General features: G+C 43.6%; 1 protein-coding gene and 3 non-coding genes across 4 annotated transcripts; all 4 read left to right on the forward strand.

Moving 5' to 3' along the window:
* Positions 1 to 3,747: 3,747 nt before the first annotated feature.
* On the forward strand, positions 3,748 to 4,223 carry LOC123107915 (signal recognition particle 54 kDa protein 2-like). The gene is made up of 2 exons (XM_044529805.1): positions 3,748 to 3,942; positions 4,059 to 4,223. Exons 1-2 carry the CDS (start codon positions 3,748 to 3,750, stop codon positions 4,221 to 4,223), a joined length of 360 nt encoding a protein of 119 aa, XP_044385740.1.
* Positions 4,224 to 14,792: 10,569 nt separating this feature from the next.
* On the forward strand, positions 14,793 to 14,884 carry LOC123109149 (small nucleolar RNA SNORD96 family). Its single transcript, XR_006452440.1, has one exon. It is a non-coding gene; the product is annotated as a small nucleolar RNA SNORD96 family (small nucleolar RNA).
* A 507-nt stretch (positions 14,885 to 15,391) lies between these two features.
* LOC123109395 (small nucleolar RNA U36a) lies at positions 15,392 to 15,476 on the forward strand. The gene has a single exon (XR_006452627.1). It is a non-coding gene; the product is annotated as a small nucleolar RNA U36a (small nucleolar RNA).
* Positions 15,477 to 15,529: 53 nt separating this feature from the next.
* On the forward strand, positions 15,530 to 15,620 carry LOC123109175 (small nucleolar RNA Z223). Its single transcript, XR_006452471.1, has one exon. It is a non-coding gene; the product is annotated as a small nucleolar RNA Z223 (small nucleolar RNA).
* The last annotated feature ends 654 nt before the right edge of the window (positions 15,621 to 16,274 follow it).

Genomic DNA, 16,274 nt, shown 5'->3' on the forward strand with positions numbered 1-16,274 from the left:
ACCACCTAGGATCCTCCTTTTGAGCTAAAAATTTGTGAAGACATTCTCCTTAGTATATGATCATCCTCAGCCAAAACTCACGCCCATTGGCCATGTGCATTTCCCGTACCGCTAATCAAACACTTGGCTGCTAATTCATGTTTGAGCATCGATCGGTCTTCTCGTGAGAATCTTATGTTGTAATTTTCTTCCTAGCACCAACCTGGGGAGTGCCCAACCCACTAGACATGCCTAAGCCGCCCAGAACACATGGCAATATTACGGTCACACGGTGACCACGCGACGGGCATGCGAGTTTACGCGCTCTAGAGTTGGGGCCCTCGGCCACTGCCCAAACCTCGACATATCGCCACCAAACCATGTATTTATGATTAAATAGGTCCTTATGTAACAAGAAATGATTTTTGGAAAAAATCAATAGCAAACTATGAGGCAGCTGCAGTTCAAATTTGACCCGCTTCCAACTAAATTGGCGGAAATTTGTCTTTTTCACGAGAGGTGGATCAAAAAATTTTACACCCAACCATTTTGTCAATTGTGCATTAAATATGGCCTAGTATTTTATAAAAATGATTTTGGTCCAATTTTGCAACAATTATTTGGTAGTTCCTTCACAAAAAAACCTCCTTTCGGGCACTCGAAAAATGGAAAATGGTTTTTTCGTCCAACGAAAATGAAAACTTCCTTAGGCAACATTGTTTGCCATTCCAATATGCACCCTTGTGCACAATATGAGATCATTTGAACAAACTATGTCATGAATGTGGCCATAAGATTGATCATTTGGCTTGAAAGCCATTGATCTCCACACGTGATAGCTCGTTTCTGAGAACACTTTTTAAAATAATTGCCATATTACAAGTTTGCTATTTTTCCTAGGAGCTTGGCCACATATGATGAAACAATGTGAAGGTTTCCCAATTTTTTGATTTTTTTGAATTTTTATGCCCGTTTCAAAATGCGGTCAAAACGGCGGGAATGACCGTTCCTAGCTAGTGGTTGAATCTTGGAATTTTGTTGGTGTTTCTGTGATTAAATAGATACTTATGTACCTAGAAATGATTTTTGGAAAAAATAAATAGCAAACTATGAGGTAGCTGCAGTTCAAATTTGACCCGCTTCCAACTAAATCGATGAAAATTTGTCTTTTTCACGAGAGGTGGATCAAAACTTCTGACACCCAACCATTTGGTCAATTGTGCATTAAATATGTCCTAGTATTTTACAAAATTGACTTGGTACAATTTGGCAACTAATATATGGTAGGCCCTTCACAAAAAAATCTCTTTTCAGGCACTCGAAAAATGGAAAATGAATTTTTCGTCCAAAGAAAATGAAAACTTCCTTAAGCAACATTGTTTGTCATTCCAATATGCACCCTTGTGCACAATATGAGATCATTTGAACAAACTATGCCATGTATGTGGCCATAAGATTGATCATTTGGCTTGAAAGCCATTAATCTCCACACGTGATAGCTCGTTTCTGAGAACACTTTTTTAGAATAATTGCCATATTACAAGTTTGCTATTTTTCCTAGGAGCTTGGCCACATATGATGAAACAATGCGAAGGTTTCCCAATTTTTTGATTTTTTTTGAATTTTTTATGCCCGTTTCAAAATGCGGTCAAAACGGCGGGAATGACCGTTCCTAGCTAGTGGTTGAATCTTGGAATTTTGTTGGTGTTTCTGTGATTAAATAGATACTTATGTACATAGAAATGATTTTTGGAAAAAATAAATAGCAAACTATGAGGCAGCTGCAGTTCAAATTTGACCCGCTTCCAACTAAATTGGCGGAAATTTGTCTTTTTCACGAGAGGTGGATCAAAACTTCTGACACCCAACCATTTGGTCAATTGTGCATTAAATATGTCCTAGTATTTTACAAAATTGACTTGGTACAATTTTGCAACTAATATATGGTAGGCCTTCACAAAAAAATCTCTTTTCGGGCACTCGAAAAATGGAAAATGAATTTTTCGTCCAAAGAAAATGAAAACTTCCTTAAGCAACATTGTTTGTCATTCCAATATGCACCCTTGTGCAAAATATGAGATCATTTGAACAAACTATGCCATGAATGTGGCCATAAGAGTGATCATTTGGCTTGAAAGCCATTGATCTCCACACGTGATAGCTCGTTTCTGAGAACACTTTTTTTATAATAATTGCCGTATTACAAGTTTGTTATTTTTCCTAGGAGCTTGGCCACATATGATGAAACAATGCGAAGGTTTCCCAATTTTTTGATTTTTTTTGAATTTTTTATGCCCGTTTCAAAATGCGGTCAAAACGGCGGGAATGACCGTTCCTAGCTAGTGGTTGAATCTTGGAATTTTGTTGGTGTTTCTGTGATTAAATAGATACTTATGTACATAGAAATGATTTTTGGAAAAAATAAATAGCAAACTATGAGGCAGCTGCAGTTCAAATTTGACCCGCTTCCAACTGAATCGGCGGAAATTTGTCTTTTTCACGAGAGGTGGATCAAAACTTCTGACACCCAACTATTTGGTCAATTGTGCATTAAATATGTCCTAGTATTTTACAAAATTGACTTGGTACAATTTTGCAACTAATATATGGTAGGCCCTTCACAAAAAAATCTCTTTCCGGGCACTCGAAAAATGGAAAATGAATTTTTCGTCCAAAGAAAATGAAAACTTCCTTAAGCAACATTGTTTGTCATTCCAATATGCACCCTTGTGCAAAATATGAGATCATTTGAACAAACTATGCCATGAATGTGGCCATAAGAGTGATCATTTGGCTTGAAAGCCATTGATCTCCACACGTGATAGCTCGTTTCTGAGAACACTTTTTTTTATAATAATTGCCGTATTACAAGTTTGTTATTTTTCCTAGGAACTTGGCCACATATGATGACACAACGCGAAGGTTTTGCATTTTTTTTGATTTTTTGAATTTGTTATGCCTGTTTCAAAATGATACATTTCTTGGACCAATCAGAAGGCAGAACCTCCCTTCCCACAGATCACCCCCTAAGCCGATCTGAGCCGTCCACACCATACAGATCCAACGTCTCCTAAACGCACGCTGGCCAACCAAACCCTAGCATCGTGCAACACACTCCCCTCCCTCTCCCTCTCCCCGACCCATGCGGCGCCTCCTCCCTCTCCCTGACCCAGATCTCCCTCCCCGACCCAGACCTCCCTCTCCGCCGTCCCAACTCCTACCCCGCCGCCGGCTTCCCCCCAAGCGCTGCTGCTCTTGACCTGCAACGACCAACGACGACGGCCCCCCGTCGCTGCCCCCTCCTTCCCCATCCCGCCGCGGCGAGGAGATCCATTCCCGCCGCCGCCGCCGTTGCCCCCGCCCCCTTCTCCCCGATTCAGACCACATCCTCCCACCATAGCTCACCGCCGGGCCTCCTCCTCCCCTCCTCGCAGATCTAGAGCACAAATCCAAACAGCACACCATTCGCCGCCGCCGCCACCTCCTCCCTGTCCTGCAGCGGCGCGTCCCGCCACCACCTCCTTCCTCGACGGGTCCCGTAGTGACGCCCATCACGTCCCGCAGATGCCGTCCCCAATCCCCACCGCGTTCCTCAATCCCCATCCCCAACCAAAATCTTCCCCATCTCCCCCGGCCAGTTCTCCTCCCGTCCGCGTCCGCGTCCCCTTCCCAACCCCCGCTCCCAGATCGCGCCGCGCGCCGCCCCTGACCGCCGTCGGAACCCCATCCCGCCGGTGACGAGGCCAGACCCCCGAGGGCCCAGCCAAGATGGTGCTCGCGCAGCTGGGCAGGAGCATCTCCCGCGCGCTTGCGCAGATGGGCAATGCCACGGTGATCGACGAGAAGGTGCTCGGGGAGTGCCTCAACGAGATCTCCCCCGCGCTCCTGCAGTCTGACGTCCGGAAGATCGTCAACCTCGAGACCCTCGCCGCCGGCACCAACAAGCGGCGCATCATACAGCAGGTCCTGCCCGCTCCACCTCCCTCAATTCATTTCCTGCGCTATTCGATCGAGGGACGCGCGTGCCAGGGGGGACTGGTCGGTTGGAGGCTGATGCCCTTGTGTTTTTCCTGCTGCAGGCCGTCTTCACGGAGCTCTGCAACATGCTAGATCCAGGGAAGCCGGTCTTCACCCCCAAGAAGGGCAAGCCCAATGTCGTCATGTTCGTCGAATTGCAGGGCCAGTCTGACTCACCAACCAACCTCGCCTGCTTGCTCTGTTTATTGTTCTACACCTATTACTGAATGTATATATGTACCACTCTGTGTGTAGCATTTTTCTAACTGTACAATAGCACTCACTCCTCTACTGTCACATAATAGATTAGCCTTGAATTCATCTAGTTTGGATCAAAATAGAACCATTGATTAATACTAGATGATTGTTACTGTAAATTTGGTTATAGATTTCTTTGAACTAGTTTGATTCCCTGCTGATCTACATCTTTTACTTACTCACATGCTTGACTGAATTTGCTACTGCTGTTACTCTAGTGGTGAATGAGATAGGCATTATATTGCTTGTTTCATTGCTTCCACAAATTAAAACTCAGTAATCTTGTTAACTGCTACCGCTGTCATGAACCACACATCTGAGATGAACTTGACATTGATTTGCTCGTGTGTCAAGTATGGATAGACTTTGCTATTCACCAGTATTCAGGCGGTTGAAGTGTGCGTGTTGTTGTGGCTGTTAGGATGTCGTTGGGTTGTTATCACTAGTACTAGTCCTATCAAATTGCATGTGAGTAGTTCATTACCATGCTATCCAGGGGATAGTCATTTATGTGCCTGTGAATTCATTCTTGGTGTGTATGTATGTATATGTGCTAGCAACATGAGTAGGAATTAGCATCATGCTCGGCCTGGATGGATTGCATGCATACATGCATCATGCTCGGCCTGGATGGATTGCATGCTCTGAAGGAAATATGCCCTAGAGGCAATAATAAAGTTATTATTTATTTCCTTATAATCATGATAAATGTTTATTATTCATGCTAGAATTGTATTAACCGGAAACATAATACATGTGTGAATACATAGACAAACAAAGTGTCACTAGTATGCCTCTACTTGACTAGCTCGTTAATCAAAGATGGTTATGTTTCCTAACCATGAACAATGAGTTGTTATTTGATTAACGAGGTCACATCATTAGTTGAATGATCTGATTGACATGAGCCATTCCATTAGCTTAGCACCCGATCGTTTAGTATGTTGCTACTGCTTTCTTCATGACTTATACATGTTCCTATAACTATGAGATTATGCAACTCCCGTTTGCCGGAGGAACACTTTGGGTGCTACCAAACGTCACAACGTTACTGGGTGATTATAAAGGAGCATTACAGGTGTCTCCAAAGGTAGATGTTGGGTTGGCGTATTTCGAGAATAGGATTTGTCACTCCGATTGTTGGAGAGGTATCTCTGGGCCCTCTCGGTAATACACATCACATAAGCCTTGCAAGCATTACAACTAATATGTTAGTTGTGAGATGATGTATCACAGAACGAGTAAAGAGACTTGCCGGTAACGAGATTGAACTAGGTATTGGATACCGATGATCAAATCTCGGGCAATTAACATACCGATGACAAAGGGAACAACGTATGTTGTTATGCGGTTTGACCGATAAAGATCTTCGTAGAATATGTAGGAGCCAATATGGGCATCCAGGTCCCGCTATTGGTTATTGACCGGAGACATGTCTCGGTCATGACTACATTGTTCTCGAACCCGTAGGGTCCGCACGCTTAAGGTTACGATGACAGTTATATTATGAGTTTATGCATTTTGATGTACTGAAGGTTGTTCGGAGTCCCGGATGTGATCAAGGACATGACGAGGAGTCTCGAAATGGTCAAGACATAAAGATTGATATATTGGAAGCCTATGTTTGGACATCGGAAGTGTTCCGGGTGAAATCGGGATTTTACCGGAGTACCGGGAGGGTTACCGGAACCCCCCGGGAGCTATATGGGCCATAGTGGGCCTTAGTGGAAAAGAGAAGGGGCTGCCCTAGATGGGCTGCGCGCCTCCCCCTTCCCCTAGTCCTATTAGGACTAGGAGAGGTGGCCGACCCCTCCTCCTCTTTTCCCCTCCGAGGAATCCTAGTTGGACTAGGATTGGAGGGGGAATCCTACTCCCAGAGGGAGTAGGACTCTCCTGCGCCCTCCTCCTTGGCCGGCCAGCCCTCCCCCTTGGCTCCTTTATATACGGAGGCAGGGGACACCTCTAGACACACAAGTTGATCCACGTGATCTATTCCTTAGCCGTGTGCGGTGCCCCCTGCCACCATATTCCTCGATAATACTGTAGTGGAGTTTAGGCGAAGCCCTGCTGCTGTAGTTCATCAAGATCGTCACCACGCCATCGTGCTGACGGAACTCTTCCCCGACACTTTGCTGGATCGGAGTCCGGGGATCGTCATCAAGCTGAACGTGTGCTCGAACTCGGAGGTGCCGTAGTTTCGGTGCTTGATCGGTTGGATCGTGAAGACGTACGACTACTTCCTCTACGTCGTGTCAGCGCTTCCGCAGTCGGTCTGTGTTGGGTACGTAGACAACATTCTCCCGTCTCGTTGGTATGCATCACATGATCTTGCGTGTGCATAGGAAATTTTTTGAAATTACTACGTTCCCCAACAGTGGCATCTGAGCCTAGGTTATTTATGTTGATGTTATATGCACGAGTAGAACACAAGTGAGTTGTGGGCGATATAAGTCATACTGCCTACCAGCATGTCATACTTTGGTTCGGCGGCATTGTTGGACGAGACGACCCGGACCAACATTACGCGTACGCTTACGCGAGACCGGTTCCCTCGACGTGCTTTGCACATAGATGGCTTGCGGGCGACTGTCTCTCCAACTTTAGTTGAACCAAGTATGGCTACGCCCGGTCCTTGTGAAGGTTAAAACGGAGTCTATTTGACAAACTATCGTTGTGGTTTTGATGCGTAGGTGAGATTGGTTCTTACTTAAGCCCATAGCAGCCACGTAAAACATGCAACAACAAAGTAGAGGACGTCTAACTTGTTTTTGCAGGGCATGCTGTGATGTGATATGGTCAAGGCATGATGCTGAATTCTATTGTATGAGATGATCATGTTTTGTAACCGAGTTATCGGCAACTGGCAGGAGCCATATGGTTGTCGCTTTATTGTATGTAATGCAATCGCGATGTAATGCTTTACTTTATTAATAAGCGGTAGTGATAGTCGTGGAAGCATAAGATTGGCGAGACGACAACGATGCTACGATGGAGATCAAGGTGTCGCGCCGGTGACGATGGTGATCATAACGGTGCTTCGGAGATGGAGATCACAAGCACAAGATGATGATGGCCATATCATATCACTTATATTGATTGCATGTGATGTTTATCCTTTTATGCATCTTATCTTGCTTTGATTGACGATAGCATTATAAGATGATCTCTCACTAAATTATCAAGAAGTGTTCTCCCTGAGTATGCACCGTTGCCAAAGTTCGTCGTGCCCAGACACCACGTGATGATCGGGTGTGATAAGCTCTACGTCCATCTACAACGGGTGCAAGCCAGTTTTGCACAAGCAGAATACTCAGGTTAAACTTGACGAGCCTAGCATATGCAGATATGGCCTCGGAACACGGAGACCGAAAGGTCGAGCGTGAATCATATAGTAGATATGATCAACATAACGATGTTCACCATTGAAAACTACTCCATCTCACGTGATGATCGGTTATGGTTTAGTTGATTTGGATCACGTAATCACTTAGAAGATTAGAGGGATGTCTATCTAAGTGGGAGTTCTTAAGTAATATGATTAATTGAACTTAAATTTATCATGAACTTAGTACCTGATAGTATCTTGCTTGTTTATGTTGATTGTAGATAGATGGCTCGTGCTGTTGTTCCGTTGAATTTTAATGCGTTCCTTGAGAAAGCAAAGTTGAAAGATGATGGTAGCAATTACACGGACTGGGTCCGTAACTTGAGGATTATCCTCATTGCTGCACAGAAGAATTACGTCCTGGAAGCACCGCTGGGTGCCAGGCCTGCTGCTGGAGCAACACCAGATGTTATGAATGTTTGGCAGAGCAAAGCTGATGACTACTCGATAGTTCAGTGTGCCATGCTTTACGGCTTAGAATCGGGACTTCAACGACGTTTTGAACGTCATGGAGCATATGAGATGTTCCAGGAGTTGAAGTTAATATTTCAAGCAAATGCCCGGATTGAGAGACATGAAGTCTCCAATAAGTTCTATAGCTGCAAGATGGAGGAGAACAGTTCTGTCAGTGAGCATATACTCAAAATGTCTGGGTATAATAATCACTTGATTCAATTGGGAGTTAATCTTCCGGACGATTGCGTCATTGACAGAATTCTCCAACCACTGCCACCAAGCTACAAGAGCTTCGTGATGAACTATAATATGCAAGGGATGAACAAGACTATTCCCGAGCTCTTCGCAATGCTGAAAGCTGCGGAGGTAGAAATCAAGAAGAAGCATCAAGTGTTGATGGTTAACAAGACCACTAGTTTCAAGAAAAAGGGCAAAGGGAAGAAGAAGGGGAACTTCAAGAAGAACGGCAAGCAAGTTGCTGCTCAAGAGAAGAAACCCAAGTCTGGACCTAAGCCTGAAACTGAGTGCTTCTACTGCAAGCAGACTGGTCACTGGAAGCGGAACTGCCCTAAGTATTTGGCGGATAAGAAGGATGGCAAGGTGAACAAAGGTATATGTGATATACATGTTATTGATGTGTACCTTACTAGAGCTCGCAGTAGCACCTGGGTATTTGATACTGGTTCTGTTGCTAATATTTGCAACTCGAAACAGGGACTACGGAATAAGCGGGCACTGGCAAAGGACAAGGTGACGATGCGCGTGGGAAATGGTTCCAAAGTCGATGTGATCGCGGTCGGCACGCTACCTCTACATCTACCTTCGGGATTAATATTAGACCTAAATAATTGTTATTTGGTGCCAACGTTGAGCATGAACATTATATCTGGATCTTGTTTAATGCGAGACGGTTATTCATTTAAATCAGAGAATAATGGTTGTTCTATTTATATGAGTAATATCTTTTATGGTCATGCACCCTTGAAAAGTGGTCTATTCTTATTGAATCTCGATAGTAGTAATACACATATTCATAATGTTGAAGCCAAAAGATGCAGAGTTGATAATGAAAGTGCAACTTATTTGTGGCACTGTCGTTTAGGTCATATCGGTATAAAGCGCATGAATAAACTCCATACTGATGGACTTTTGGAACCACTTGATTATTAATCACTTGGTACTTGCGAACCGTGCCTCATGGGCAAGATGACTAAAACACCGTTCTCCGGTACTATGGAGAGAGCAACAGATTTGTTGGAAATCATACATACTGATGTATGTGGTCCGATGAATATTGAGGCTCGTGGCGGATATCGTTATTTTCTCACCTTCACAGATGATTTAAGCAGATATGGATATATCTACTTAATGAAACATAAGTCTGAAACATTTGAAAAGTTCAAAGAATTTCATAGTGAAGTTGAAAAGCATCGTAACAAGAAAATAAAGTTTCTACGATCTGATCGTGGAGGAGAATATTTGAGTTACGAGTTTGGTGTACATTTGAAAAATTGTGGAATAGTTTCGCAACTCACGCCACCTGGAACACCACAGCGTAATGGTGTGTCCGAACGTCGTAATCGTACTTTACTAGATATGGTGCGATCTATGATGTCTCTTACTGATTTACCGCTATCGTTTTGGGGTTATGCTCTAGAGACGGCCGCATTCACGTTAAATAGGGCACCATCGAAATCCGTTGAGACGACGCCTTATGAACTGTGGTTTGGCAAGAAACCAAAGTTGTCGTTTCTTAAAGTTTGGGGCTGCGATGCTTATGTGAAAAAGCTTCAACCTGATAAGCTCAAACCCAAATCGGAGAAATGTGTCTTCATAGGATACCCAAAGGAAACTGTTGGATACACCTTCTATCACAGATCCGAAGGCAAGACATTCGTTGCCAAGAATGGATCCTTTCTAGAGAAGGAGTTTCTCTCGAAAGAAGTGAGTGGGAGGAAAGTAGCACTTGATGAGGTAACTGTACCAGCTCCCTTACTGGAAAGTAGTACATCACAGAAAACTGTTTCAGTGACACCTACACCAGTTAGTGAGGAAGCCAATGATAATGATCATGAAACTTCAGATCAAGATACTGCTGAACCTCGTAGATCAACCAGCGTAAGATCCGCACCAGAGTGGTACGGTAATCCTGTTCTGGAAGTCATGCTACTAGATCATGATGAACCTACAAACTATGAAGAAGCGATGGTGAGCCCAGATTCCGCAAAGTGGCTTGAAGCCATGAAATCTAAGATGGGATCCATGTATGAGAACAAAGTATGGACTTTGGTTGACTTGCCCGATGATCGGCAAGCAATTGAGAATAAATGGATCTTTAAGAAGAAGACTGACGCTGATGGTAATGTTACTGTCTACAAAGCTCGACTTGTCGCAAAAGGTTTTCGGCAAGTTCAAGGGATTGACTACGATGAGACCTTCTCACCCGTAGCGATGCTTAAGTCCGTCTGAATCATGTTAGCGATTGCCGCATTTTATGATTATGAAATTTGGCAGATGGATGTCAAAACTGCATTCCTGAATGGATTTCTGGAAGAAGAGTTGTATATGATGCAACCGGAAGGTTTTGTCGATCCAAAGGGAGCTAACAAAGTGTGCAAGCTCCAGCGATCCATTTATGGACTGGTGCAAGCCTCTCGGAGTTGGAATAAATGTTTTGATAGTGTGATCAAAGCATTTGGTTTTATACAGACTTTCGGAGAAGCCTGTATTTACAAGAAAGTGAGTGGGAGCTCTGTAGCATTTCTGATATTATATGTGGATGACATATTGCTGATTAGAAATGATATAGAATTTCTGGATAGCATAAAGGGATACTTGAATAAAAGTTTTTCAATGAAAGACCTCGGTGAAGCTGCTTATATATTAGGCATTAAGATCTATAAAGATAGATCAAGACGCTTAATTGGACTTTCACAAAGCACATACCTTGACAAGATTTTGAAGAAGTTCAAAATAGATCAAGCAAAGAAAGGATTCTTGCCTGTGTTACAAGGTGTGAAGTTGAGTAAGGCTCAATGCCCGACCACTGCAGAAGGTAGAGAGAACATGAAAGATGTTCCCTATGCATCAGCGATAGGATCTATCATGTATGCAATGCTGTGTACCAGACCTGATGTGTGCCTTGCTATAAGTTTAGCAGGGAGGTACCAAAGTAATCCAGGAGTGGATCACTGGACAGCGGTCAAGAACATCCTGAAATACCTGAAAAGGACTAAGGATATGTTTCTCGTATATGGAAGTGACAAAGAGCTCACCGTAAAAGGTTACGTTGATGCAAGCTTTGACACTGATCCGGACGATTCTAAATCGCAAACCGGATACGTGTTTACATTAAACGGTGGAGCTGTCAGTTGGTGCAGTTCTAAACAAAGCGTCGTAGCGGGATCTACATGTGAAGCGAAGTACATAGCCGCTTCGGAAGCAGCGAACCAAGGAGTCTGGATGAAGGAGTTCATATCCGATCTAGGTGTTATACCTAATGCATCGGGTCCAATGAAAATCTTTTGTGACAATACTGGTGCAATTGCCTTGGCAAAGGAATCCAGATTTCACAAAAGGACCAAACACATCAAGAGACACTTCAACTCCATCCGGGATCTAGTCCAGGTGGGAGACATAGAGATTTGCAAGATACATACGGATCTGAATGTTGCAGACCCGTTGACTAAGCCTCTTCCACGAGCAAAACATGATCAGCACCAAGGCTCCATGGGTGTCAGAATCATTACAGTGTAATCTAGATTATTGACTCTAGTGCAAGTGGGAGCCTGAAGGAAATATGCCCTAGAGGCAACAATAAAGTTATTATTTATTTCCTTATAATCATGATAAATGTTTATTATTCATGCTAGAATTGTATTAACCAGAAACATAATACATGTGTGAATACATAGACAAACAAAGTGTCACTAGTATGCCTCTACTTGACTAGCTCGTTAATCAAAGATGGTTATGTTTCCTAACCATGAACAATGAGTTGTTATTTGATTAACGAGGTCACATCATTAGTTGAATGATCTGATTGACATGACCCATTCCATTAGCTTAGCACCCGATCGTTTAGTATGTTGCTACTGCTTTCTTCATGACTTATACATGTTCCTATAACTATGAGATTATGCAACTCCCGTTTGCCGGAGGAACACTTTGGGTGCTACCAAACGTCACAACGTTACTGGGTGATTATAAAGGAGTATTACAGGTGTCTCCAAAGGTAGATGTTGGGTTGGCGTATTTCGAGATTAGGATTTGTCACTCCGATTGTCGGAGAGGTATCTCTGGGCCCTCTCGGTAATACACATCACATAAGCCTTGCAAGCATTACAACTAATATGTTAGTTGTGAGATGATGTATTACGGAACGAGTAAAGAGACTTGCCGGTAACGAGATTGAACTAGGTATTGGATACCGACGATCAAATCTCGGGCAATTAACATACCGATGACAAAGGGAACAACGTATGTTGTTATGCGGTCTGACCGATAAAGATCTTCGTAAAATATGTAGGAGCCAATATGGGCATCCAGGTCCCGCTATTGGTTATTGACCGGAGACATGTCTCGGTCATGACTACATTGTTCTCGAACCCGTAGGGTCCGCACGCTTAAGGTTACGATGACAGTTATATTATGAGTTTATGCATTTTGATGTACCAAAGGTTGTTCGGAGTCCCGGATGTGATCAAGGACATGACAAGGAGTCTCGAAATGGTCGAGACGTAAAGATTGATATATTGGAAGCCTATGTTTGGACATCGGAAGTGTTCCGGGTGAAATCTGGATTTTACCGGACTACCGGGAGGGTTACCGGAACCCCCCGGGAGCTATATGGGCCATAGTAGGCCTTAGTGGAAAAGAGAAGGGGCTGCCCTAGATGGGCTGCGCGCCTCCCCCTTCCCCTAGTCCTATTAGGACTAGGAGAGGTGGCCGGCCCCCTCCTCCTCTTTTCCCCTCCGAGGAATCCTAGTTGGACTAGGATTGGAGGGGGAATCCTACTCCCAGAGGGAGTAGGACTCTCCTGCGCCCTCCTCCTTGGCCGGCCAGCCCTCCCCCTTGGCTCCTTTATATACGGAGGCAGGGGACACCTCTAGACACACAAGTTGATCCACGTGATCTATTCCTTAGCCGTGTGCGGTGCCCCCTGCCACCATATTCCTCGATAATACTGTAGCGGAGTTTAGGCGAAGCCCTGCTGCTGTAGTTCATCAAGATCGTCACCATGCCGTCGTGCTGACGGAACTCTTCCCCGACACTTTGCTGGATCGGAGTCCGGGGATCGTCATCGAGCTGAACGTGTGCTCGAACTCGGAGGTGCCGTAGCTTCAGTGCTTGATCGGTTGGATCGTGAAGACGTACGACTACTTCCTCTACGTCGTGTCAGCGCTTCCGCAGTCGGTCTACGTTGGGTATGTAGACAACATTCTCCCATCTCGTTGCTATGCATCACATGATCTTGCGTGTGCGTAGGAATTTTTTTGAAATTACTACGTTCCCCAACATGCTCATAGTGTCACTCGTATCACGCTACACTGGCTAGGCTTCTACCGGCTGTTCCGATGCCATGCTACGCTGGTTGGGCTTCTCTGGACCGGTAAAAAAAATTAAGAGAACGATCATTGGCATGGAGAGATCGATCCTTCCGTGTGATCCGTTCGGTGAAAGAATGGGATCCATCGGGGTAGTACATTTGTACTGGTATGATGAACAAGAGCTTCCAGTTAATTACATAATATTGGTGATGTAGTTTTACTTGCTGTGTATGCTTGCTTAGTTGTTCATCGGGCCGCTCTCTTGTATCGTTTGAGTGCGCCAACTAGTTCGACCAGCCTCTCTATGATTTATTCTGATAGCTTATGGAGTCCTTCTATCTAAATTTGTGAAAAATTCGACCCAACAAAAAAATGTTAATCAGTCCTCTCTCTCAAAGTTGAGTTTGGGCTGCTGCATATGAATGATTTTTTTCGCAGTTTGACTTTGAGGATGTTGTTGCTGCTAAAGTAGCAACAACAACAATCACGCTTTGGTTCCCCAAAATTCAGATGGCACTTGCATCTCTACATACACACACATATGAATATGCACCTCAGTTTGGCTCAGTTTGCATGTTTACATTTGCTTTAACTTTGACTGAAACTATCTTAGTGACACTTGCATCAATGGTGTGTTCTGCCCTTATAGATGTCCTTGGAGAAGATGGCCATTGGAGTGTAGGGGAGGAACAACCTTGTCCTGCTCGAGGAGGAGGAGGACCACCCGAGCTCGACGACGACACGGCAACAGGTAGCACTCGCCTCTCTCCCAAGGTGAAGGTCTGATCCGCCTGTTTAGATGGTCTGCTCTTGACTTATGCATGTGAGGGGAGAAGGAAGTCAATTGGACTGAATTATATTTGCATGTGAGGGGAGCGATCCTTTTGGTAGATGTAGAGTATAGATTCACAAAATTCACCACATGAGCGTACTACCTATATCCAAATTTTGGATACCACTTGCATGCTTGAAAAGATGATTTGATTGAATGCTTGAAAAGATGAGTCGCTAAAGTGAATGATGTGAGGGATGTTCTCACGTATTACTATTATTGTCGTTCCTTTTCTGTCTTCTTTTGTCAGATTTTATTTTTTGTAGTAATTTAAGTTCTGTTTTGTAGACCTATTTGTTTGTGTTACTGTTCTATTTGTCCGGTGATGAAAAACCTGTTAATCATACCATCTTTCGGGACTGATTGGTCGTAGTGCGCCCATGCTGTCATTCTGCAATTCTGAGGACAAATTAAACAGCTTGACTGTAATTTTTTTTAATACTTTCGAACTTACATGTCATCTATTTTTTAGTTTTTTATTCTGTTGTTTACTATGTATAGAATATGGCTGGACAATGATGAAAACCGAATAAAACACCATCTTTTTGGACACCTAATGACTGGACAAATATGTTCATATTTTTTAAGTTGCTTTGATCTTTGTTGATAATTTTTTGGTCTAAAATATTTCTCTATGAAGAGAGTACAAGCAGACGGGCGGTCTGAACTGATGCCATGTTGATGTGTGTGCATCATCTGTGCTACCCTTGTGGTTGGCATCTGAGAGAAAAAAATTGTGCACTTTGTTCTTCTCATAAGTTACATTTTTTAAATTCTTTTGCTTTTTGTCCTGTTTGCACTTAACTTCTATTATCCCTCTTTGTTGCACTTGGTCTAAGGGGGATGTAGTGGGCGCGGATAGAGAAATGGTTTACTTGCCAACCCTTTGCAGCGTTTGCCATTTCTTTGGATTAGTGGCAGTGATTTGAACCTTACCCGTGCTTCTGATAAATTCATGAAGGACAAGGGAAAACATGGTTGAATTTCTTAATATGAGACAAAAAGAGACAGTCTCATTATTGTCATTCTTTTAGATTCATGTGTTCTGTTTGACCATGGCTGTGATGATAAACACTTTCAACAAACATGCCAGTTCTGCTTCTGAAAATTCATGACTGAAAAACCTGTTATACAAGATCTGTTTAGTACTCATGTATTATGGTCGTGGCTTATTTAGTATGTGCTTGCTGTGCCTTGTGTATTGGTGCCTAATTAGCTTTTGTTAGGGGATAATCTACTGGTTATAGCAAGATTTTACTCTTGTGCCGTGGAATAGATGGTTCATGTGTACTGCGATGTACTAGTTGAGCTCTGTTGGCTGTACTAGTTGAGCTCTGCTCCTTCTAACTCATATCGATTTTGCTCCTGCTGCTGTACAAGTGATGCTTGTGTGATTGTTGATGGACAGGAACTAGCAAACTTTGTTGTTTTGCAACTGAATGAACGCAACTTCAGTTTGTATGTCATCCAGCTTGCTGTTGCGGTGGTTGTCGATGCCGGTGAGCCTGCAACATCTCTGATGAGCTGCAGGACCTGGACACCTTAGGTATGCCCTGCTCCTCCTCCTTCCACCGTCATCTCATGTGTGCCAAGTCCATCTATCTCATGTGCATGTAGATCATGATGTACCAGAACCCTGCAACAGAATACTGATGTAATATGCAAAGAACAAATTAAAACCATGTTCTATATCCTGACTTGTTATTTTCTTATCTAGCAAATTGTAGACATGAATCTCTAGTTGACCTATTGTTTCATAGACATATATCTGCATTTCTGCTGCTTTATCATACATTCG

This window comes from Triticum aestivum, chromosome 5A (genome assembly GCF_018294505.1).
Source record: "Triticum aestivum cultivar Chinese Spring chromosome 5A, IWGSC CS RefSeq v2.1, whole genome shotgun sequence".
Lineage (NCBI taxonomy): Eukaryota > Viridiplantae > Streptophyta > Magnoliopsida > Poales > Poaceae > Triticum > Triticum aestivum.

Bases quoted from the DNA above. Each gene is read 5' to 3' on its own strand.
- LOC123107915 (XM_044529805.1), top strand. From the start codon at position 3,748: ATGGTGCTCGCGCAGCTGGGCAGGAGCATCTCCCGCGCGCTTGCGCAG. The intron at 3,943-4,058 runs GTCCTGCCCGCT...TTCCTGCTGCAG, and splicing joins AGCGGCGCATCATACAGCAG to GCCGTCTTCACGGAGCTCTG.